We start from the raw sequence: 23692 nt of genomic DNA on the forward strand, positions 1-23692 counted from the left end.
GAGGGTAATTGTGAGACCAGGGCTCACGTTTGGCAAGGGTGAAGCATGGAAGCTTTACTTACAAATATTTTGCCCATATTCCTTAAAACTGCCCAGTTTCATGTGACATCAGCTAAACTAAACTTGCAAAGCTTGTACATGATTATATTTAGTTCCAATACAATCAGCAATTGATCCATGGCTTCCAACTGGCAATAGCCAGTCCACCAACCTGAATAACCAAATGTTTACCTTAAGTTCCAACTAGCTACTATGGGGGGCTGGGGAAGCATGAAGAAAATAATGGGCTATAAAACTGATAGCCTGATGACTCACACAAGTGAAAGATGTCTATTTGCAGGTAACACACACATTTCAAAAGACAGGCCAACAAAGCCTAAACTTTTTATTTCACCAACGAGTATTTCTGATTCTCTGATACTGCATTTTAAAATTTCCAGAGTCCACAAAAACACCATTCAGACTTCCTATAGCCAGAGAAAGGGGACCAGAGGCGGGAGAGGTCAGGTCTCAGGCTGTTTTCGATGGGAAAAGTGCCAGACATTCTCTGCAAGTTTGTGTCAGTTTTCTAACTTAACTGAAATGCCTTTAAGCTCCCCATCATCCCCAAACTTTTTTCAATGGCATCTATGACAGAAAAACACTCATCTCCCATATACACAACTCCCTGGGGGGACGGGGGCAGGGGAGCGGGCATTACACAGGCCCAACTTTTTATTCGGCCAGAAAATGGATTTCTGACTCAGTTTAACAGCAAGAAGATGTGCAAAACTGTAATAAGAGTGTCCTGGCTCTTCCTCCAGGTGAGCTGGGCTGGATTTTTGTAAATGGAAGCACTGCTCATGATAAAGGTGAATTAAGCTCTATAAAAAAATAAAGTTGCTCCTATCTCTACAAGTAGTATATGAGCAGCTTCCAAGAATTCAGGGATGCCCACAACCTATACTTCATCCAGACATGGCCAATTCCTCAAGCATAGATACATGGGAAGCATAAAACCCTTTTGTGAACTTTTTCCTAGGGGAGGGGGCTTAGGAAAGACATTAGATGGATTTTTTTATTCCCCCCACCACCAAAAACTATATGTCTACACACACACTCAGACACACAGACATACCCATTTTCAACAAAGTTTTTCTTCCCTATGACTACAGGACCCCAGAACCCAGCCTCCCTCAGACAATGCCTATTCACTGCACAGATCTGGTCTATCAACATACTGTGTAAGGCTCCTGCATGTCTCATAGACCGAGAGGGCAAGGGCAAAGGGAGTGGATACTCCTGGGAGATTTGCTTTTTGTCTTAAATCCCATCTACTTGGCAACACTCTTAGGTCCAGGGGCTGGGAGAGGCTCTGTGGGTACAATGTGGTGGATGACCTGATGGTCCCAGCCCACTGTAGTAAGGAGTAAGTGATTGAGCGGGGACCAAGTAGCATCTCTCACAAAGTCTCTGTGCGCTCGGCTTCTAAACCTGGAAGAGAAAAAAGAAAAGTTTGGGTGTGGTAAGAGACAAGAGCAAAAAGCAGGCTTGGAGAAGAAAAAGAAGCCGAAACATCCAGGGCACATTTTTGGATGTTACACACACTTCACCATATGTATGGCCTTGTCACTAGGACAGCAGTGTAGCTATCCACAGACGACTTTACCAATCATCCGATCCAGTATCCTATCTTCATAGAAGAAATGGAGGTTAGAGCAAGGGTGGTGATATAGACCAGGATCAGGCAGCAAATCATGGCAGAGAGGGAAGTACAATTTAGATCTTTTGTCTGGTGCCTTTCACACTATAGCAGGTTGCATTTCATGTATGCGGTTCTTTATGTGAAAAGGGTAGAACGTCCCCTTTCAGGAGACAGCTGGAATGCCAGACTTAGAAATCCCACCCACCACCACATGCCTCCTCTGTTGGAGACAGAGCTGGTTGTGCATCAGCCTCAAGAACAGGGAGATGATCAACAATCTGCCTGCTTCCATCACACAGTCCCCTTATATACAGACGAAGAATTCTCCCTCCAAAAGAGACAATGTACTTTTCTGAAGAGCAAAAGGACCCAGCCACCCATAGCTCCCCTCCCTGATTCCTGATCACAGGATTCCACTTCACACTTACACCTCGGAAAGGCCCGAGTCCAGCACAGCAAGTGAGCAGTCTTCACTGACGGAGGCCAGGAAGGGAACACTAAGAGAGGAAGGAGAGTGTTGTGAAAAGTAAAGCCCATGGTCCCCATACAAAATGCTGACTGGGTCAGCCCCCAACCCCACTCAGTGACCCAGAGAAGGTGGCCTGATCCCCACTTTGGGTTAAAGTCTGTATACCACTCAAGTCCACATTACAAGTGCCAAGGAAAGATGAGGGAAATGGAGCAAAGCTGGGGTTGACAATCATCCTGGTAAGTAACCGTCCCATCTGGTCCCTCTCTGCAGCCTCAGCAATAACCCAGAAACACAGGCTTTTCCAAACACATAGTTCTAGAAGCCCACAATATTAATCATTCTGGGTGTTGAAAAGGAATGAGATCACATTTTAGCTATTTTCAGACAGAGACCATACAACCCAAAAAAGGACTACGATCTTAAGAGATCTTTGACATTCTGAAACCTCAGCTAGAGCAGCGTCTGCTTTAAGGAAATACCTAATCAGCTAATGCTTTGCCAACATAAGCATCCTCCCTCGCTGTTCCCATTCATACGCACCAGGCCCTCCACGACAAAGAACAGTACCTGTGTGGGGAGAACACCAGCCCAGTGACACACTGGGAGTGCACGGCTGAGCTGAGGGCACAGTTTGCATTCTTGGTGTCCACAAGGGAGACAGTTCCATTCTCATCACCTAGAGGAGAGGGAGCATGTCATCACAGTGTTTAAAAGCATGGGCTTTGGAGTCAACCAGACCTGGATTTGAATGCTAGTTCCTCAACCTTGACAAGTTAACCACTCTGAGCATCAGTTTCCTCTTCCGTAAAGAAGGAATAAGTCATTGGGTGGTTGTGAAAATTAAATTAATGGATGAGGTAGTTGTTATTTTAACCACAAATGATGTCATCACATGCACAGCCTCATCACCATGATAGCACCACGACTATCCAGAGTAGAAAAGAATTCCCCATATAGCAATCCACTTGCTTTGTGGCCCACTTACTTCTAGCCATGCCCAGAATGTAGGCCAGAATGAACAATCAGGAATTAAATCTACTGGGGAAAAAAATCATTTTCTCCAAAGCTAAACTAAAACCACTTTGGGATCCTTCTATCTCCCCACCCCTCCATTAGCATGATTCATCTAGTGCCCATGTGTGCTGATGACTGAGCAGCTGGAGCCTTGTGCATTACGGAGTTAGCTCTCTCTTTCTCTCTCATCCTCCCCCTTCCCAGGCAATAGTGGGTCATGCTGCCTTACCAAAGACAAAGACTTCACTCTGCTGAGGATGCCAAGCCAGTGAGGTAGGAAGGTAGCCAGAGGCACTGCAGCCTGCAAAGGAGAGAAAAGGGGTCTGGAACAAGACACCTGAGCCCAAAAGAAGCTTCTCAAATAAAGTCACTCTCAGTCCCAGAAGCACCTTTATTTGGTTTCCCATACCCTGCGAAGGCAGTCGTCTCCTCATCCTTGACCCTCATAACAATTTATCCATCAGCCTCCTGCCCTTTTCGAACACGAGTCACAGGCAAGTTTCAAGCATAAAGCATGAAGGTAAGAGCTCTGGCCCCTTTGTCCACCCATCCAGGAAATGTAAAGTAAGTTACCCACCCAGGAACCAGCCCTTCCTCTGGGTACCAGCTGCACAAAATGGGGTCAGCAGAGCTTCAGTGGGAAAGTAAGCGATTATGTCACTTATGTCACAGTGACTGGGCATCTGGGCACTTTGCTTTTAACTCTGGCCAAGGAAAGCCTCTTCCAGGTGTGTTCCCAGTACCACCCTCCCACCACGGGCTCTCAGACTCACCCATCTGTGACGCTGGCTTGGGACAGCGGGTATCCCAGAGTAAAATTCTACTGTCCTAGAAGAAGGAACAGAAAAGGGACTTCACAATCCAAAGCAGCAGCTACTGGCCAGGAGGTCTCCATACTAGACTTGGGCCCAGAGGGTTTGAGCATGGGTAGGGAGCGGGCACGGGAGAAGAAGGGGTGGGCTCTCACCTCACTGCATGAGAGAAACACGGAGTCCTTGTGGGGAGAGGCAGCAACACGGGTGACCTGCCCAGAGTGAGCTGTAAAGGAGAGAGAAAGAGAAACATGACAGAGAGGCTGGAGGCAGTACCATCAGGCAGCTGGGACACCATGAAGGGGCAATAGGGAGGGTGTGAGAAACAGGCCTTGTCTCATAATGCAATTTAACAAACTTCATGAGATTTTGGATCAGACAAAACCTAAGAAGAAAGGCTGATGGAGTTGTAAAACCTAAAAAGGCTTGGAGAAGAACGAATTAGTAAAGACAATGAAAGAGAAATCAGCAGCAGAGTAAGAAGAGTGAAGGAATGTATGGCTAAGACTCCTAGAACAGCAGTTCCCACGCTGTGGTACACACGCCTCCAGGTAGTATACAAAAATTTCCAAGGGAGTTCTGGACACTGCAAGTTTGAAGGGAATAAATTTCTCCCATTTCTCCCCCCTAAGGCTGAACTGAGAGGCTGCCTACAGTGGGCCAGCACTCCTTTCCTACCTCTACTTTCACAATCACTCTTCTCCCACTTTTCAGAAGGAACACCCACCCCAAACCTTTCCAGGGTACAATGCTCAAGAGTATAGAAACCTGAGGTAGACAACAAAAGGGGCTTATACCGAAGAGCCAAAGAGCAAAAGAAGTGCATCTGGGTAAACTTCCGTGAAGGGGCTGGCCTTGTTCCATTATGCCACAAACACAAGAGTGGTTCAGTGACTTATCTCTGTTTTTGTCTAATAATGAGAATTTTGAAAAATATGACAGATAGTTGTCATAAGGAGACATCTAACAAGTTTACCTGAAATTAAAAATGAAGTCGGACTTTTTCTGACGGAAAGTGAAGTCTAACTTGGCCAAGTGGCTTAACAATGCAGATCATTTTTTACCAGTTGGGTTATTTGGTAGACATTTTGCATAAATTAAATAGGCTTAATCTGCAAATCCAAAATTTTGATAAACGTAAAATTGAAACAAGTATACAATAAATCATATGGCCAAGAGTTACCTTCTTTGCAACTATTTAACCTTATATTATTTTAGATATTTAAAAATGTGAGAGAGTACAGTTTCTCAAAATTCTTTCAGGTCTACAAGCAAAAAATTTTGAAGATTCCTGGTAGATGCTAATTATAGGCTGTCCAGACCACCTTCTCTAAGTCACTTAACCAGACTTCCTGAGGCAGTCTGAATGCAGCTCTGCCCTGAAACAGAGGATGGGATGGAACCACCTTCCATACCTCTTTTCTAGTCCTAGAATCCATGGAAAGCCAACATGATGAAAAGGAATCTATTGCTCACTTAAAGAAAGCAAAGCTCTGGGACAAGCATCACGGGGAAATACAGAAGATGAAGACTACGTGGTTCCTCTCCCCTCAAGGGATTTGGAATACAGTCGGGGGGGGGGGGGGGGGGCGGGAATAAGACATAAACACAAAGGACTAATGAAAAAAGCTGAACAGGAGAAGTGCTGAAAAAGAGTCAGCATTGACCACGAAAACAGAATCATATGTCTAAGAACCGAAAGGCAAGTATAGCAGACTTCGGGCATTGGCATTTACTGTTTGACTATTTCCAGTGACCCAGAAAGTCCGGGATACATATGAGTTTACGATTTGCTTTGGCACAAATCCGAATCACATACTTTGAAGTTAGAATTGGCAGAGAAAGGCACTTAGCCTTTGAGTAAAGCAGATGATCACACAGCATCTCCACCTCTTAGCCACACACATTAATGCTCTAGACATTATCTTCATGAAGATACGGTATCTTTATGAAAAATGGCTCCCAAAATAAAGTTAACTGCTAGCGCTGTTATTGAAAGCGAGCAGAAAAAGGAACATTAGTAGAAACTGATGGTTCTCACCAGAAAAATAGAAATCTTATGGAGGTGTATTTCACAAGTTCAAGATTCACAAGTCTCAGGGTTTATACTTGGAGAATGCCAAGGATCTACTGTGACTGGGTTTAGCTAGCGCAGTCCCCGTGAAGGGGGAGTGATAGTAAAAGGGCTTGAATGTTGTAACAATAAAATGAGATTTTATTCTGCAAGCCACAAGAAACCAATGAAAGACCAAAGATTACAGGTAGAGAGAGGAGTGCCACCAGCTGTGTGCAGTAAAGCCTTAAAGTAAACGGGAGCATAAGAAATGGAAACAAAGATCATTGACCAAGTGGAAAAAGACTCAAAAGAACTTCGTGACCAAGTGATAGTGGGGAAGCAGGAGTGGAAGAGGACTGAGAGATTGAGCCTCCGTTGGCCAAGAAGGTGGTGAGGCCATCAATAGAAATAGGGAAATTAAGAAAGGGCAGGGGATAGACACTGGGGCCTGACTATAGTTTCGGAAGAAAACTATCAGGCAGGACAGCAGGGAACTGCTGCTGCCTCTAATATCCAAGGAAAGTTCAAAGAGTCCAAAGAGGTGAATAAAAACAAAACAGCTAAGGCCAGGACTGATAAGGAAGGACCGTGCACTCACCCCGGTATGAATTCAGTACCATCTGCTGAGCAAGGTCCCAAACCTTGATGCTAAGAAGGAAAAGGAAAGAGATACTTAATTCTGACCCGCATTTTATCTACATAAAAACATGTGCTCAAACAAGAGCTTCCTATAACCAGCATGTCCTATGTCTTTGCCTGTTGGGTTTCTGCCATGGTCTATTTACAAGGGATTGCAAAATCTCTAAGGAAACCTGATGCACATGTTAAAATTAATCACTGGATTCTTAAATTGAGCCCAAGACGTTACTTAATGATACTAAAAGGATAGTAAAGACAACCAAGAAGGCCTAGAGACAGGAGTGATGAGAATAGGAACCCACCAGAAGTCTTTGCTACCACTGACAGCTTGTGTGCCAGAGCTCAGGACACTGACTGTAGACACAATGTCATCATGCTCATACTTGCAGAACTTGCTGACAATGAGTGTCTCATTCTCATCCAGCTCCCACAATTCAACAGCACCTGATGCGGGTAGAGTAGAGGGTGAGGGAAACAAGCTTGGATTATACCAAGACAGTAATTCACTTCTAGGATTCAAGTAGTACACTGTCATTAAACTAAAAAAGCGAGTTATTCCTATAAAAGCAAAGCAAAGTCCACATCATCAGAGAGTTTAGCTAACTTCCAAGCATTTGGATTTAAGCTAGCATTAGTTTTCCTAATAACAGTCCAGACACCTAGGTGGGGAAAGTTTCTTAAAAAAAGAGAGGGAAAGATGGAATAGCTGGTAAAATCCATTATTCTGCTTCCAGTGAGAAAACATTGGAAAATAAGTTCCCAGGAGAAACGGATGAAGTCTCCAGGATTCTCTGTGTAGCACACAGCCCAGGGAGGTTAAATCTTCCAATTATTTGCAAACTAATAAATATTTATTGAACAATTTGAATAAACATCTTACAGAGTCTCAAAAAATACACTGAATAATTGAGTGTCTTGCAGAGTGACTGGCTAAGTAGAGAACCCCCCCCACCCCCTCCCGCCCCCGCGTCGCCGCAAAAGTTATCTTGAACATATAGCGTTCAAGCTCAACCCCCAGAGAAGCTAGGTTTTTAATGTCTCACTTTCATCTTTCCACAAAATGCCTGCCAACACCCAAATTGATTTTTCTTTAAATGCCAAAGTCTCCATTGCTGAGCCTGACATTCAAAATAAAGAAAGCAGAATGAGAACGAAGTAAAAGAAGAAAATGGGGGGGCCGGCCCCATGGCCGAGTGGTTAAGTTCGCAAGCTCTGCTTCGGCCACCCAGGGTTTCCGGGGTTCAGATCCTGGGCGCCGACATGGCACCGCTCATCAAGCCATGCTGAGACGGCGTCCCACATGCCAAAACTAGAAGGACCCACAACTATATACCGGGGTGCTTTGGGAGAAAAAGGAAAAAAATAAAATCTTTAAAAAAAAAAGAAGAAGAAGAAAATGGGAAGAAATGGAAAGAGACAGGTAGCACACATTGACTTAAGCATCATCATTAAGATCAAGATTATCCTTGGGCTGCGTTGGGGGATAAAGAAAAATGGTTCCAATCTATTTCTTAATTTCGTTACGGGTTTCTCCAGAAATGACGACCAGGCAATTTAGAACCTTGGGAAAGGTATTTCCCACCTACATAGGAGTTCTCGTTCGGGGCCAACACCCTCGAGCTCCCCCAATCACTGAGTATGAGACATTAAAGATGGAGCCCAAACCGACCTGTACCCCTAGCCTCCATTCTACCTGTGGGCTGGGGAGAAAGTGACTCACCTGAATCAGAAGCCACTAGGATACCTCTGTCCCCCACCCAAGTGAGGTCAGCCACTCCAGCCTCCGTCTGGACTCCGGCGGAGCAGAAGCCTTCGTTGGGGGCGGCACAAGGGTCCTTGAAAAGCCAGAGGGAGCCAGCCCAGCAGCGGCCACTCAGGCTGGAGGCCCCGAGCAGGAGCGCCCCATCTACGGGAAGTACAAGCTGTCAGCGCGTGAGGGGTGGAAGGGCTCGTCTCCATGGTGACCGCACCGAGCAGCACGCCGGCCGGGTCTGGATCTGAGCTCAGGAAAGCAGGGCAGGGCTGGGGGCTGAGCTCAGCAACGAGAGGTAGCGGTCAGGATGGCAAGCGGGGAGGGGGCGGGCTAGAAGTCCGCGGGAGGGGCGCCCTGGGCCGGGGTGAGAGGGATCCTAGGCCTGAGATCGCAGCTCACCCGACCGGTACCGCGCAGCCTCCAACTGCCGCTCCATACACGCGGGCGCATTAGGAGGAAGGTTCCACTCCCGGGCCGCGGGGGCACCTAGGGGAGACGAGGTTTCCTCCCGCATCTCCACGGTCCCAACTCCAACCCAGACCCAAACTGGAGACCAGCGGGAGATTCAGCTCTGGATAGCAAGGCCCACGTGGTGCCCCGCTGGGCCTCAGCCCCTCTTCTCAGGCTAGCCTCTGTATATCTCGCGAGAATTCCATTCCGCTTTCCGGCTGCTGCTCTCCGGCAAGAGGTTCTGCGCGCTCGGTGCCTCTTCTCGCGAGAAGAAGAAATTCGAGACGCAGTTGATGGGAAAAGAAGGCACGACGTTCTCTTCTCGCGAGACTTGGGAGTGACCATCTTTCTCCTGTCCGGACGGATTCTCTTGTCCGGGGTCACTGGGACGCTTGGACTCGCGCCTTGACCCTTGCTGACCATGCTGTCCCGGGTGGTCCTTTCTGCTGCCGCCGCAGCGGGTGAGAGACCGCTGGTCCAGGCTATCAGAGTGATTGCAAAGAAGCGCGTCTAGCGTTACCGGGAGGGAGTTGGGGAAAGGGGGTGAAGGAAGGCCTGGCGAGACTTGGGCCTTAGTGGGGAGTGGTTAGCGCCGCTCCCAAGGTGAGCGCGGGGTTTCGGGGTACAGCAAAGAGGCGCATGGCCTTAGTGATCCGGCCCCTCGGGGAGCGAGGAAGGGGCAGCCCGGATTTCACCTTGACCTTGCTGACCTGTGCCTTCTGTGTTTACAGCCCCCTGTCTGAAGAACGCGGCCCTCCTCGGTCCAGGGTGAGTGTGAGGGGTTAATACTCCCCTTCGGACTTGTTGTATCGCCTCCTTTCACTGCTCGGCCACCTCCTTTTAGCCTTAGGCCAGAAACTGCCTTTCTTCAGGTGACTTTGGGACGTTGAAGCCTCATTCCGGCACTTGTGCTCCTGTAACTGCCTGGAACATCATCGTATTACCTAATGATAAAGATTAAGAGCATAAGCGCTATGTTCTAACTAAACTAGAAATTGGTTTGGTGTCTTCTCAGCCCCAGCCCTCTCCCTTGTGACCTTCAGCTGGCCAAAGTTGCCACAGCCCGAATCCGCGTTCCTAGATTGCATACCCAAGCCCAAGCTTTATTAAAGCAGAGAAGCATGCGGTTTTCAGTCTGTCTCCCAGATCCTGACTTTTACTGCAAGATCATAAGAGTCAGAGAAGTCATTCACTGATTCAGTAAATATCTATCTTGGCACCCACATAACCAAAGATATAAAAATGACTAAGGCTAAGTACCTGGCTTCATGGAGCTTGCACACTGTCTACGAGGGGAGAAAGCTGTAGAGTAGTGGTTTAGAGTGAGGACTCAAGAGCTGGAACAGGGTACGCCTGGCTTGTCCACCTACGGGCTGTGTGACCTCAGCTTCCTCATCTGCAAAATGGAGATAATAGTGTATTATGGGTTATGAGAATTAAGAGACTTAATTCCTATGACATTCTAAAGTCATAAATAGTACGTAATATGTGCTTAGTAACCATTAGCTGCTGTTATTGTTAATATAATTTCATAGAACATGTCAATTTTCTTTGGGATTTCTCTTTCTACTTCCAAACTTAGTCCTAAATCTTGCAAAATTTGTTAACTATCCTGTGGCTTGAAAAACTGGCTGTGGCCTCTCTGTGATTAATTTTTGTATTCAATAAAGTCAGGTTATAGTTGACTGCTTCCAATTTATCAGAGAAAAAAGATTCCATACAGACGTGTAAACAAATAATCATAATACAGGTAATAAGAGATATATATATACAAGATACAAGGAACATCCTTGATTTCTGTTTCTTTCACATTCCATGTGTCATACTGATATCAGCAAGGCTCTTCTCCGGATTCTATCTGGACTCTGACCACTTGTTTCACTACTCCTGGAGTGTGAACCACCAGCAGCTTTCACCTGGGCTGTTTCAGTGGTCTCTTAGCTAGTCTGCTTGCATCTCTATTCTTGTCCCGTTAGGGCCCATTCTCACAGTAGCTAGAGGGATTATGTCAGCCCCCCACCTAAAACCTCCAGAGCTCCATCCCAGTTGAAATAAAATCCAAACCTACCATGACCTAGAAGGCCCAACATGGATTGATCCCATCCTACCCCTTGACTTATCTCCTTTCATTCTCTTAAGCTTATTCTCCAACCACACTGGCCTTCTTGCTGTTCCTCTGAACGCTACTAAGCTTGTGATTGCCTCAGGATTTTTGTCCTTGCTCTTCTCTCTTTTCCCCAGCTTATTGGTTCAAATGTCATCTGGCCTCCTACCAAAAGAGCCTTTCACCTACTCCATTGCTCCCTATCCCCTTACCTTGCTCCGTTTTTCTTCATAGCACTTACAGCTGCCTGAAATTGCTTGTGGATCTCTACACTCACACTTCCTGCACTCCCACTAGAATATTAGAATGTTGAGGGCTGGGACAGTGTCTGCTCATTGCTGTGCTCCCAGTGCCTGACATAAGTAGAAAGTCAGTAAATGTTTTGTTGAGTGAATGACTGTTAGTCCAGGATTGGAGAGGCCTTTATGAAGGATATGCTTGAGATGTCCTGGAGGCTAATTGGGCTTGCCCGTCACTAAGTGAAAGGCATACCAGGCAGAAGGGGCACTATGAAGCATGCTTTTGTTTTGTTTGTGTTTGAGAGCTGTAAGTAGTGCCATATGGCTGAAGGGTAGGAGAATGAAGGAAGATGAGGTTATAAAATTTGATAGGTGCTGAATCATATATGCTATACTAAGTAGTTTGTTTTCTATAGGTAGGAGAAAGCCTGTTGGAGAGTTTTAGAGTCAAATTTGCATTTTAGAAACATTGGCAGAAGTGTGGAGGGAGCTAATATTAAGGGGTATTTGATGAGAAGTGGAAAGAGTAGGTTTGGGGTTGTTAACTAGATTAGACAAGAGGTGATGAGGGTTGAACTAAGCCAGTTGGGAAGATGATTTGTGTCAGACTAAAGCAAGTCCTCTCTTGCTGTGATTTAAGTCAGTGGTTCTCAACCTGGGGCAGTTTTCCCCTCTGGGGGACACTTGGCAGTGTCTAGAGACATTTTTGGTTGTCACCACTCGGTGAGAGGGGAATGCTACTGGCGTCTAGTGTGTAAAGGCCACAGAGATACTGCTCACTCTACAGTGCACAAAAGAGCCTTCCACGACAAAGAATTGTGAATAGTGCTGAGACTGAGAAACCCTGATTTAAATGAAAGAATCTCAAGCGTGATTCTCAGATTTCAGAAGTTGACAGGGTAGGTAATATATTGGGAGGCAGAAATAATATTCAAAAGACAAGCAATGAACCCCATCAGTGAAATAAACTCTTACATTGCAAGGGGATAGAGGTAGAGAGTTGGAGGAGTGAAGGATGAACACATACTGAGAATTTGAAAGAGACTGAGCTTGATAGCAGAATGAAAAGACCAGAGGATTTTATTTCATCAGAAGCTTAATGAGACACCAGTATGCTATAACTGCTAAAAATGCAGTCCTAGGCTACTTTAGTACAAGAATAGTTTGGAAGTCCATGATAATAGTACAGTAGTTCAAGCCCAATAATGGCGATGGTAAGTTCTCATATATTTGTAGAACAAATGAATTGGTCAAGCTGTATTTAGAGCCACGTTCAGTTCTATATAACCTCATTTTTGTAAACAAAACCAGAGAGCTCCTTGTTGTAGACAATCACTATTGTGAAGGAACTGAGATGTTTAACCCAGATACATAAGCTTGATCTTACATAGAAAAATAAAATTAGAACTAATGGATGGAGGTTTCATGGATGTACATAGCAGTTCAGTTCAAAGATAAACGTAATTAGAGCTACCCAACACTGAAAAGGCCTGTTTCACATAGTGATTAGTTAGCATCGCATCACAGAGAACATTCAGAAAGATTAAAGTTCTTGCCCTGAAGGAGCTCACAACACAGTGCACGTGTAGTAGCTAACCACTTACATGTTTGACCGTGTACCAAGCACCATGCTAAGCACTTTATGTATATTAACTCATTTAATCTTCACAACAACCCTGTAAGGTAATATCCTTTATTCTCACTTTACTTAGAGAAATCGAGATCACAAAAGCTTAAGTTACTTGTCCAAAGTCAAATGGCAGGTCTGGGATTTGAACCCTGATCGCCTGTGGAGTCTACACTCTTATATACTTCAGTGCTGATAACACATACAGTTGGTGGACAGGTGACCTGTGAGACTTAGAGAAGGGAGTCTAGTATTGGGTAGAAGGTTACGTACGGCTTTAAGTAAGGCACTTTACCCTTGCCACGCAGCTAATTATTGGACCTTCCTGTTCCCAGTCTCTTCTCTTCCATTATGACGATTAGTGGGAAACTGCCTCCATCCTCATCCCCATTGGTTGTTTCTTCTAATTGTTGTACATTGTGTTCTCTTTAAAGAATACACTTTAAATTTGTATAATTGCTATCTGTAGGGTATTGCAGGCAACAAGGATCTTTCACACAGGACAGCCAAGTCTTGCCCCTGTACCACCTCTTCCTGAATATGGAGGAAAAGTTCGCTTGGGGCTGATCCCTGAGGAGTTCTTCCAGTTCCTTTATCCTAAAACGGGTGTGACAGGTGAGCTTTAGCCCTGTGTTTGATAGGATGTTTGCATGGTCTAGTTTGTGTTAACCTAGGATTTTGTTCCCACTTCCATATATGCCACAAAAACAAGTCAGCTGTTTTTAAAAGGAAATTGTGGAAGTGATTCAATGTAACAATTGATTTGTTTCCTTTAACTTGTCTTTGGAATAAATTTGTTTGGAATTTTAACTTAATTTTATAGTATTGTCTCCATTTGTTGATAAACCAAATTTAACAAATGCCTGCTCTGTGCGAGGCACTGTTCTAGGCATGCAGTGGAGAACTGAGGGGCCTGCCATCATGCAACATACATTCTGTTGTAGGGTAGACAGTGAAGAAATGAGTAACTGTGTAATAAACTGTCAGGTAATGGGAAGAAGTGTGGATGAGAAAGCCAGGTAAGGCAGTAGAGACTATTAAATTGTGTATATGAACATGAAAGCAGAAACTGGACCATGTTTATCAGTTTCTCCCCTTTTAAAAGGCATAAACTGTTCTGAAACCCTGCATTTTCATAATGCAGTATGCTTTCGCTTATGTTATTTAATCCTTACAATAGTCCTGTGAAGACATTTTTATTATCCAGAAGAACTGGAAAACAAAGAATTTGCTGAGATTTATTCTTTCTTTAGTAACTGAGTTGGACTTAAGCACAGGTTCTCCAATTGAGTTTGGTGTTTCTTCTACTACATACACTACCTTTCTTGTTATACCCAAATACTGCTATGACTGTGGAACATTGGAAACCAAAGATTTATTTTTTTTAACCCTGGAGTGGCCTAAAATAGCATTTCCCTAACTGAAATTGCAGGAAACATTAGTGTCTTCAGATCTCCATAGGTGATTAAAATATTACATATGATAGTCCTTTTTTGCAAATTCACATTTAACATTTATATATTAAAGAGAAGTTAAAAAACCGGTTGAAACTTCATATAGGAAACGGGATAAAATATATTTGAGACTGTAACCCGTTTGTTCTCATCGATGGTCCTGACATCCCTTGGTGCTAGTGTTGCTCAGAACACTAAAGTACTGCCCCAAAGGCCTGCTTGGTCCCTGCCTAGCATTTAGTGAGGCACAGAGGAAAATCCTAGAGAAAGGTAAATCATGGTTTATGTCCTTTCAGAGCTCATGGCCCGGTGGAAGAAAAGGATAGTCCTGTTTGAAGCATTATAATTAGATGCTACAGGAATTGAGAATCCTGATGTTTAAGTCTTCGTTTTGCATATAAACTACTTTATAGTTGTTTTTTGCTTATTTCCTGAGTCAGGTTTCTATTCAATAAAAATAGGCAAGAATGGGTAAATTTTATCCTGACCAAGGTTCTCATTCGATCAGTAGTATATTTTGCTACACAATTTACTTTGGGAAGTAATCTGGCGTCTTTGTAGAATAATAGTTCCTGTTTGTCCAGCAGTTGTGCTAGCCACCTTATATACGTTATTTCTCGATTTCATCAACCCTGTGAGGAAGATATTGTTACCACTTTACAGATCTGGGAAACTAAGCTCAGAGTAATTTGTATTGCTCAGTAAGTTGCAGAGTCAGATTTCCTTGAGTCCAGATCCTTGTTCTTTCGACTCTGCCATACTGCTTCTCAATCCAGTGTTCTGTCTTTGAATCTGGTTATTTTAAATCATTGCTTAACGTTGTCTTCAGCTAATCAAATGCAGCGATATCTTTCTGTCTTCCCCTGGTCGCATAGCACATCCATCATAAAATAACTCTTTCTTCTTTTAGGACCCTATGTGCTCGGAACTGGGCTTATCTTGTATTTTCTATCCAAAGAAATATATGTGATTACTCCAGAGACCATCTCTGCTATATCAACAATAGGCGTTCTGGTCTATATAGTTAAAAAATATGGTGCTTCTATTGGAGAATTTGCTGATAAACTCAATGAGGTAAGAACCATAAACCTTATTTCTGATTTTAGACCTCAGTAGAAGCATCAAGTGATGTTTTTGATATGAATGTTGGAAGAACATGTAGAAAGGAATCTAATAATAATGATTACAATTATAAGTGTTAATGTTAGTTTCTAATTTGAGATAAATTTTTTTAAAATCTACCAAACTTTGTCCAGCTTTTCCATAGTTTTTTCATTAACAAGATACAGTCACGTGTTGCTTAACGATGGGGATACGTTCTGAGAAATGCATCATTAGGCAATTTTGTCATTGTGCAAATATCAGAGAGTGTGCTTACACAAACCTAGATGGTATAGCCTACCGTATACCTAGGCTCTGTGGTACCAGTCTTACGGGACCACTGTTGTACATGTGATCCATCACTGACCAAAACGTCATGCGGTGCATGACTGTATTGGGTAGCTATTATGGGCAACTCTTTTTAAGGATTTGTGCATTTCTCTCTATGTGTATGTATGTTTCTTTCTAGGTGTTTTCACAAATGAGAAGTATAACTTTAGGAAGCATAAAATGAATTTTTTTTTACCTTTGTTACTTTCGCTGATCTTTGTTGTGAATATCATAATTGCAGCAAAAAATTGCACAACTAGAAGAGGTGAAACAGGCTTCCATCAAACAGATCCAGGATGCAATTGATCTGGAGAAGTCACAGCAGGCACTGGTTCAAAAACGCCATTACCTTTTTGATGTCCAGAGGGTAGGTTTCAGAACTTTTTAAGGAGAATGAAGTTACTCATTGTGTGCATTTAAAACAAAAATTTAGAATCTCGTATAAGGAATGGTTGAGTATATTGAGCATATTTTATTTTGAAAAGAGAAGATTTGGGCGGGGGTTGGCAATTATAGCTATTTAGACATTTAAGACCTATCAAGTGGGTAAATAATTAGAATTACTACTCTAAAATTAGAAATAGTAAAAGTTATGAAAGAACACATTTTGGATCCAAACAAAAGGAAAACAGTCATCAAGTTATAGCTGATTGAAAAATGGCATGCACTGGGGGCTGGCCCCGTGGCCGAGTGGTTAAGTTCGCGCGCTCCGCTGCAGGCGGCCCAGTGTTTCGTTGGTTCGAATCCTGGGCGCGGACATGACACTGCTCATCAAACCACGCTGAGGCGGCGTCCCACATACCACAACTAGAAGGACCCACAACGAAGAATATACAACTATGTACCGGGGGGGCTTTGGGGAGAAAAAGGAAAAAATAAAATCTTTAAAAAAAAAAAAAAATGGCATGCACTGTCTAGGGCTGTAGGTGAAATACATGCTTACTATAAGAAAGTCTTCCATAGTGTACTTGCCAAAAGAAAACCTGATGCCTTACATTCCACATTCACAAAGCAAATTCAGATATCAGTAGAACTTTTTACTATGGTTAAAGTGTAATTAGATTCTAAAACATTTAGTTTCTATAATAACCCTAGGAACATATTTCAAGTATTTTGTTATTATTTACTTTGAGCCCAGTACTTTATGCTGATATTTAAAGTGAGATGCCCTTATATTGAAATTGTAAGTTGTAGAAGCACCTCTAAATGAAAATTGAGATGCTAAAGTAGAGTAAGTATCTGAAATATTAAGGATCTAGGCCAGTATTTCTCAGAGTGGTCTTAGTACCACATGCATCAGAGTTGTCTTTGGTGCAAGTTTTTGGACCCCTTCCAAGACCTGTGGATTCAGAACCTCTGTTAGGAGCTATCCAAGAATCTATATTTTTTAAAGCAGGATCCCTAAAGATTCTCAAGTGCATGAATGTTTGAAAACCTCAGAAAATTTTAAAAACTCTTTCAAGCATGTTTAGGTTACAGCTGGGGAATGCTTCTTGCTTCATATATAATATGTATGTACACACAAAACTGGCTTTTGAAGATGTAACCTTTTCATACGAATCAAATGATAATCGTTAGAATTTTTATTTATTTATGAAAAATTTGTTGACTAGACATTTGTTGAGTTCTTCTGTCTGGAGACTGGTCAGAGCAGGGTGCTGGGAATACAGCAGAGAACAGAACAAAGTTTCTGTCTTCATGCAGTCTACTTTCTAACCAGGAGTTGAGAGGACAGAAAATAATTAGTGGCTGTGAATGTCAACTGGTAATAAGTGCTATATAGAACAATAAACTAGTGTTAAAGGAAAAGAGATTTTAGAGGGGGGAGTTACTATTTTTATTGGGTAGTCCAGGAGGGTCTCTAATGTGATATTTGAACAGAGACCTGAAAGAAGTGATGGTGCAAGCTGTGTGGATTTCTGAAGAAATAGTACACTCGGCAGAAGAAAGCAATTGCAAAGACCCTAAACGTGGAAGCTTACTTCTACAGTCAAGGAAAAGTAAGAAGATCACTAGTGGAAGAGGGGGAGGGGAGGAATAAAAGGAAGCAAGATGGAGGATGGCCAGGGACTAGACCATGTAAAGTCTTCTAGGCTTCTGTAAGGACTTTGACTTGTTCCCTGAATGAGAGTCACTGAGGCTTCTAAGCAAAGGAGTTATATGATCTCACTTATGTTTTCAAGGGTCACTCTGATTGCCTTGTTTCACATAGCCTTAGGTGTTGTATGCATTGGTTTGAAATGAGTTGTTAGGTAGACCATTGGATATAAGGGTCTGGAATTGATGGAGAGAATTCCAGGCTAGAGATTTGGGGGTCATGAGCGTACAACTGGCACTTAAAGCCATAAGACTGGAACACAAGGTAAACAGATGAAAACAAGGGCTGTTTTAATTTATGGTCACCCTATTTATGGTCAAGTAATAAAGGGCCTAAGAATTTGCCATAGGATTTAGCAACGTGAAGGTTTCTAGAGACCTTGGGCTACTTGAGTGAAGCGATCGGAGTAGGTTGAAGAAAAAAAGGAAGGAAAGAAATTGGAGTTAGAGTATAGACAACTGTCAGAATTGTCAAGGAGTCTTAGTGTAAGGATGGGCAAAGAAATTAGTAGCTAGGAGGGGAAGATGTGGGAATTGAGAGATCTTTTTTAAAAGATAGAAAGTATAATTACTTGTTAGCATCTGATAAAAGTTAATAGAGAAAAATTGAAAAAAAATTTTCCCCCAAGAAAGTGGGGGGAAATTTGCTGGAGTGATGTCCTTGAATAGGCCAGAGGCCCTGGAATACAGTGCACAGGTGGAGGGATTGGCTTCAAGAGGATAGACAGTTCAGTCATAGTTACAGACAGGAAGGCAAAGTATTCGAGTATGGATGCAGGTAGATTGATTTATGTGGTTGTAGAAGTCTATGGGAGTTGTCTTATTGCTTCCATTTTCTCAGTGAAGTAGGAAGCAAGGTCATTTGCTGAGAGGGAAGGTAGTCGAGATGTTGGAGATTTAAGGAGAAAGAAGAGCAGAGAGTGAATGGTCTAAAGAAATGTACTTAGAAGTATTAAGGGCCTACTTGAGATTAATATCTCAAGCCGTTATATTTAATAGGTACCTGTAAGGATTCTCATTACAAACTAGAAGTTGACAATATCCCTCCCACCATTGTTTATCAATATTATTTTGGAGGTGGTATCTGATATTATCAAATAAGAAAGAAATAAGAGGTATAAAAATTAGAAAACAAAAGGCAAAGTTATCCTTATTTGTAGATTACCTGATTATATACATAAAAAAACCAGGAGAATCAAAATAACTCTTAAAACAATAAGCAAATTCAGTAAGGTGTCTGGGTACAAAATTAATAGCTAATAAACAAAATCAGTAGTCTTCTATATAGGAATAGCAGTCAGTTAGAAATATGCTGGGAGAAGATAGACCATTTAGGAAAAGATGCCTAGGAGTAAACTTCACTACAAATGTATAATTGTACTTTGAAAAATGTAAAGTACTTTTGAGGTATAAGTTTCTAAAAACGTATTCTTTGATTGGAAGACTCACTATTATAAATGTATCAATTCTCCCTACTTTAATCTCTAAATTTAACACATTCGTAGAAAGAAAATGCTAATAGGCTGGAGGTAGATAATGTTGGGACTTGGACACATTGATTATTAATAGAAAAAAATAAAAAGAGTATCCAGGAGTATTCTGAAAAAGAGAAGTAATGAGGAACAGTCCTACCAAATACTGAAACTTACTGTAAAATTAAAGGAACGTTGAATAGTGTGGTACAAGTATATGAATAGGAAGCCAGATTGGTACAAGATGAGAGAGGGTCTAGAGAAAGACCTAAATACAAAAGGGAATCTAGTTAGTGGCATTTTCATCTTAGAGGCGGAAAGACAAATGGGTACTTTTGCAGATAGAAAGTTGGTTTCCTACCTTTTGCCTTATACTAAAATCTCAAATGAAGATCTTTAAGAAATGAAATCATAAAAGTAGAAAAAGAGAACATTGAAAAAAATATAATACTCTTGGAGTTGAGAAGGCCTTTCTACTAAACACAACAAAATCCTGAAACTGTAAGTGGAAAAGTTGTTAAATTGATCTTATAAAAATTTTAAAATTTTATGTGTAAAAATTACCATAAACAAAGCTATATGACAAGTTGGGAAGAATTCATGCATTCTACGTGACACAAAAGGCTAGTTAGCTTAGGAGAGACCAACACCCCAGTAGAAAACTAGGCATTGAACGTGTACAATTCATAAAGAAAGAAGTAAATGTAAGAGGCTTCTAAATATGTAAATTTTCTCCTTAGATAATGACAGTTAAAATTAATGTTTCCTGCTTATCAGAAGAGCAGGTAGTAAAAGCTTTTATAAACACTGTTAGTCAAGGTTTGGAGTAATAGGCATTTGTGTTGCTGGTGGGAGAATGAAGTGGTACAACTTTTCTGTGGAATTTGACAATGCTAATGACAATTTAAAGTGGATCTTTAAGAGCATGTGCTTTGTGGAACGTGCTGAGTTTGGCACACACCACTTCGGTGGCCCAGGGTTCGCAAGTTTGGATCCTGGGTGTGAACCCACACCACTTATCAAGCCATGCTGTGGGGGTGTCCCATGTACACAATAGAGGAAGATGGGCACAGATGTTACCTCAGGGCCACTCTTCCTCAAGCAAAAAGAAGATTGGCAACAGGTGTTAGTTCAGGGCCAATCTTCCTCACACACACACAAAAAAACATGAGCTTTGTAGCCTGATTCCTTGTATTCAGATCTAGGCTTCACAATCTATTAATTCCATTACCTTGGACAAATTCCTTAACTTCTGCCTTAGTTTCCTCCCAGTAAAATGGATATAGTAATAATAACTATCCCATGGTGTGATTATAAGACTTAATGCAATTGACACGCCGTGTTTAGAACATAGTAGATACTCAATGGATTTTAGCTATTATTTGACCCAGCAAATAGTCACACATAAGTGCAAAGACGTATACAATATATGCAGCATTATTTGTGGTAGAACTTAGAAGCAACCTGATTTCTTGATAGGGATTCGTTAAGTAAATTATGGATTACAGGACTCCAGTATAGTAGAAGCCAATATAACTTTTAAAATTGGGGTGGGTCTACATGTCATAATTAGTAAAAGTGATGTGTGTGTGTGCGTGCATGCATAATACCTATATTTTGTTTATTAAATATTTCTGGGAGGGAATACAAGAAATTCAGGAAGATGGTGGCCTCTGGGGGTAGTAGAGGAGACTTTTTTTTTTTTTTTTAGGGATTGGCACCTGGGCTAACAACTGTTGCCAATCTTTTTTTTTTTCCTGCTTTATTTCCCAAACCCCCCCCCCCCCCCGCCCCCGTACATAGTTGTATATCTTAGTTGCAGGTCCTTCTAGTTGTGGGATGTGGGACGCTGCCTCAGCGTGGCCTAACAAGTGGTGCCATGTCCGCATCCAGGATCCGAACCCTGGGCCGCCGCAGTGGAGCGCGAGAACTTAACCACTTGGCCACGGAGCCGGCCCAAGGAGACATTTTTTACTGCACATACTTTTAAGTATATTTTTTCAATATGCTGTTAGAATTTTTTACCACATGTACTCCCTATTCATGTTAAATTAAAAGAATTTTGTATAAAATACAAGAAAGTGGTGGAGTGTATTCTAACTGGCAGAATCCTCAGAGTGTAAGTGATCCTTCAACTATGAAACAGTTTTCTTCGTTTCTTAATTTTGCTCAGAATAACATTGCTATGGCCTTGGAGCTTACTTACCGGGAACGGCTGCATAGAGTATACAAGGAGGTAAAGAATCGTCTGGACTATCAAATCTCTGTGCAGAATATGATGCGTCGGAAGGAACAAGAGCACATGGTAAACTGGGTGGAGAAGCATGTGGTACAGAGCCTGTCTACACAGCAGGTACACAATATTTTGAAGCTTCTGGAATTGTATTGATAACTCTGACAAGCAACTGCTGATGCTCTCTTAGGATAGGAATAGCTGGCAAGGAGTGTTCAGCCTAGAGACAGTCGAGTGGCACTAGTCCATTTTTCTGGATAGTGGTAACCTAAAAGATGCTGCACAACTACCATGGTGGCTTTCCTCTTTCCTCAAATTTTGGTTACCAAAGGGCCTCTCACTTCATAGGTCAAAAACAGTGGGAAGACTGCTGAGAGCGCTGATTGTGGCAGACTCGTGCTCAGGTTCCATTACTTGGGTAACGTTGGAGACTGGACAAGGCTGTTTCTGATCCCCTTCCATTTCCTAATTCCATCATTTCCACTCCATTTCTTCTTACCAGCTGCTTAATTCATTGGTCTTGGACAGAAAAGCAGTGTTTTCTATTATTTACCTAGACTTGATTTCCTTTTTTAAATTTGTATTCTTTATTTACTTACTTATGACTTGATATCTTCTTCTCAGATATATAGTATATTTAGGCATTTGTGGTCATTTTCTGCGTAACCATGGAGGTCTAGGAAAACAAGATCTATCAACATTTGATGAATTGTTTTTATTTTTTTTAATAAACTTTTACATAAAAGTAATAGACTTATTTAAGAAACTTGGAAAACAAAAGTATAGAAAAGAGACTAAAAATTATTTTCATTCTTTCTTAACATTTCCATATTACTGCTGTTTGTTAAATTGGTCTTTTTCAAGCAGCTGTTAGCTGTATAAGCTAACATCAGTGGCACATGGTTACAGGAGTATCTGGCTTCAAACTCTATACAAGTTTCACTTATAAAAGCTGTGAGCTGAAGGATTTTAGCTGATGCCCTGAATTTGCTGAAAATGAATTGTATCTCTATGTTAAATAATTAAATAATTCCTTGTGGTGTATCATGTTAAGCCAATCATCCATCTTGAGGTTCTTGAGCTCTTGTAGGAAGTAACGGTGTTTCTACCCTTCTATGATTGCAAAGGTCTAACCAGATTTCTCTTTCCTTATTACAGGAAAAGGAGACAATTGCCAAGTGCATTTCAGATCTAAAGCTGCTCGCAAAGAAGGCTCAGGCACAGCCAGTTGTGTAAATGCATCTATCCCAGTTGAGATAACTAGAAACAGTTGACTCACTAAATGGAACCTAGTCTGTGTGACAAAATATTCCTGTATTGCTGTCTACTAAGTGACAGCTTACCTTTCCTAAAAATGCAAAGTTTGAGTTTCATATAGTGAGAGAACTAAAATAATCAATTGGCCAGTGAGATGTTTCTCATCTTTCTTGCTCAGCATTTTGAGTTGTTCCATGATCACTTTTGAATAAGCAATTTGCTTTTAATTAAATTTGGTGCCTGGCTAAAGATTACCAAGTTATAGTTTAAATTTATAATTAATTCTACCATCTTGCAATAAAGTGACAGTTGAAACAAGGTTTTTCAAGTTGCGTGATTTTCTGAAATATTATGTCAACATTTGTCAATTGGGTAAAAAATTAAAGATATCATTGAACTGATAATCTTGTTTATAAGACTTAGTGGTAAACTGTTTCTGGCTAACTAGTAGGTTATGGGAAACTTAAAACTTTTTAGCATTCTTAAAATAACTAATGGAAATATTGTATATCATATCATTGACTTTATTATCTTTTAGAAGTATGTCTATAGAAAATATTATGAACTTAATGAGTCATAAAATCACTCTTAAGAATCCAGCAGGTAAATCAGAAAATTCTGCCCTTCCATAGGTTTGTCTGCCTTTAATTCTCCTATACTTGTGTAAGGATTTATTTATACACAAATGGACAACTTACATAATAGGAAATATTTGAAAATATGTACCATATGGGTAGTTGCTATTTTCATTGACTTCCTAGGACTTTAATTTATGTAATAATCATTTGAGTCAATATTTATTGATGGCTAATGTATTCACCTAATATAGAAATCAGATTGACATCCTTATTGTTACTTAATGAGATTTTGATAGGGTCAACAGAGGTGTTCCAAATTA

At 41.7% G+C, this 23692-nt stretch overlaps 2 protein-coding genes across 2 annotated transcripts; one reads left to right on the forward strand and one right to left on the reverse strand.

Moving 5' to 3' along the window:
- Positions 1-352: 352 nt before the first annotated feature.
- On the reverse strand, positions 353-8964 carry WDR77 (WD repeat domain 77). The gene is made up of 10 exons (XM_014837248.3): positions 8830-8964; positions 8398-8583; positions 6980-7121; positions 6637-6686; positions 4138-4208; positions 3944-3998; positions 3400-3471; positions 2724-2832; positions 2113-2181; positions 353-1473 (listed from the first exon to the last, which is right to left on the reverse strand). Exons 1-10 carry the CDS (start codon positions 8942-8944, stop codon positions 1314-1316), a joined length of 1029 nt encoding a protein of 342 aa, XP_014692734.1. The 5' UTR covers positions 8945-8964; the 3' UTR covers positions 353-1313.
- Positions 8965-9132: 168 nt separating this feature from the next.
- On the forward strand, positions 9133-23113 carry ATP5PB (ATP synthase peripheral stalk-membrane subunit b). Its single transcript, XM_014837249.3, has 7 exons — positions 9133-9341; positions 9612-9648; positions 13320-13465; positions 15215-15378; positions 15977-16102; positions 21478-21657; positions 22696-23113. The coding sequence occupies exons 1-7, from the start codon at positions 9302-9304 to the stop codon at positions 22771-22773; spliced, it is 771 nt and encodes a 256-aa protein (XP_014692735.1). The 5' UTR covers positions 9133-9301; the 3' UTR covers positions 22774-23113.
- Positions 23114-23692: the final 579 nt, after the last annotated feature.

The sequence above is a fragment of the Equus asinus genome, chromosome 16, assembly GCF_041296235.1.
Source record: "Equus asinus isolate D_3611 breed Donkey chromosome 16, EquAss-T2T_v2, whole genome shotgun sequence".
NCBI lineage: Eukaryota > Metazoa > Chordata > Mammalia > Perissodactyla > Equidae > Equus > Equus asinus.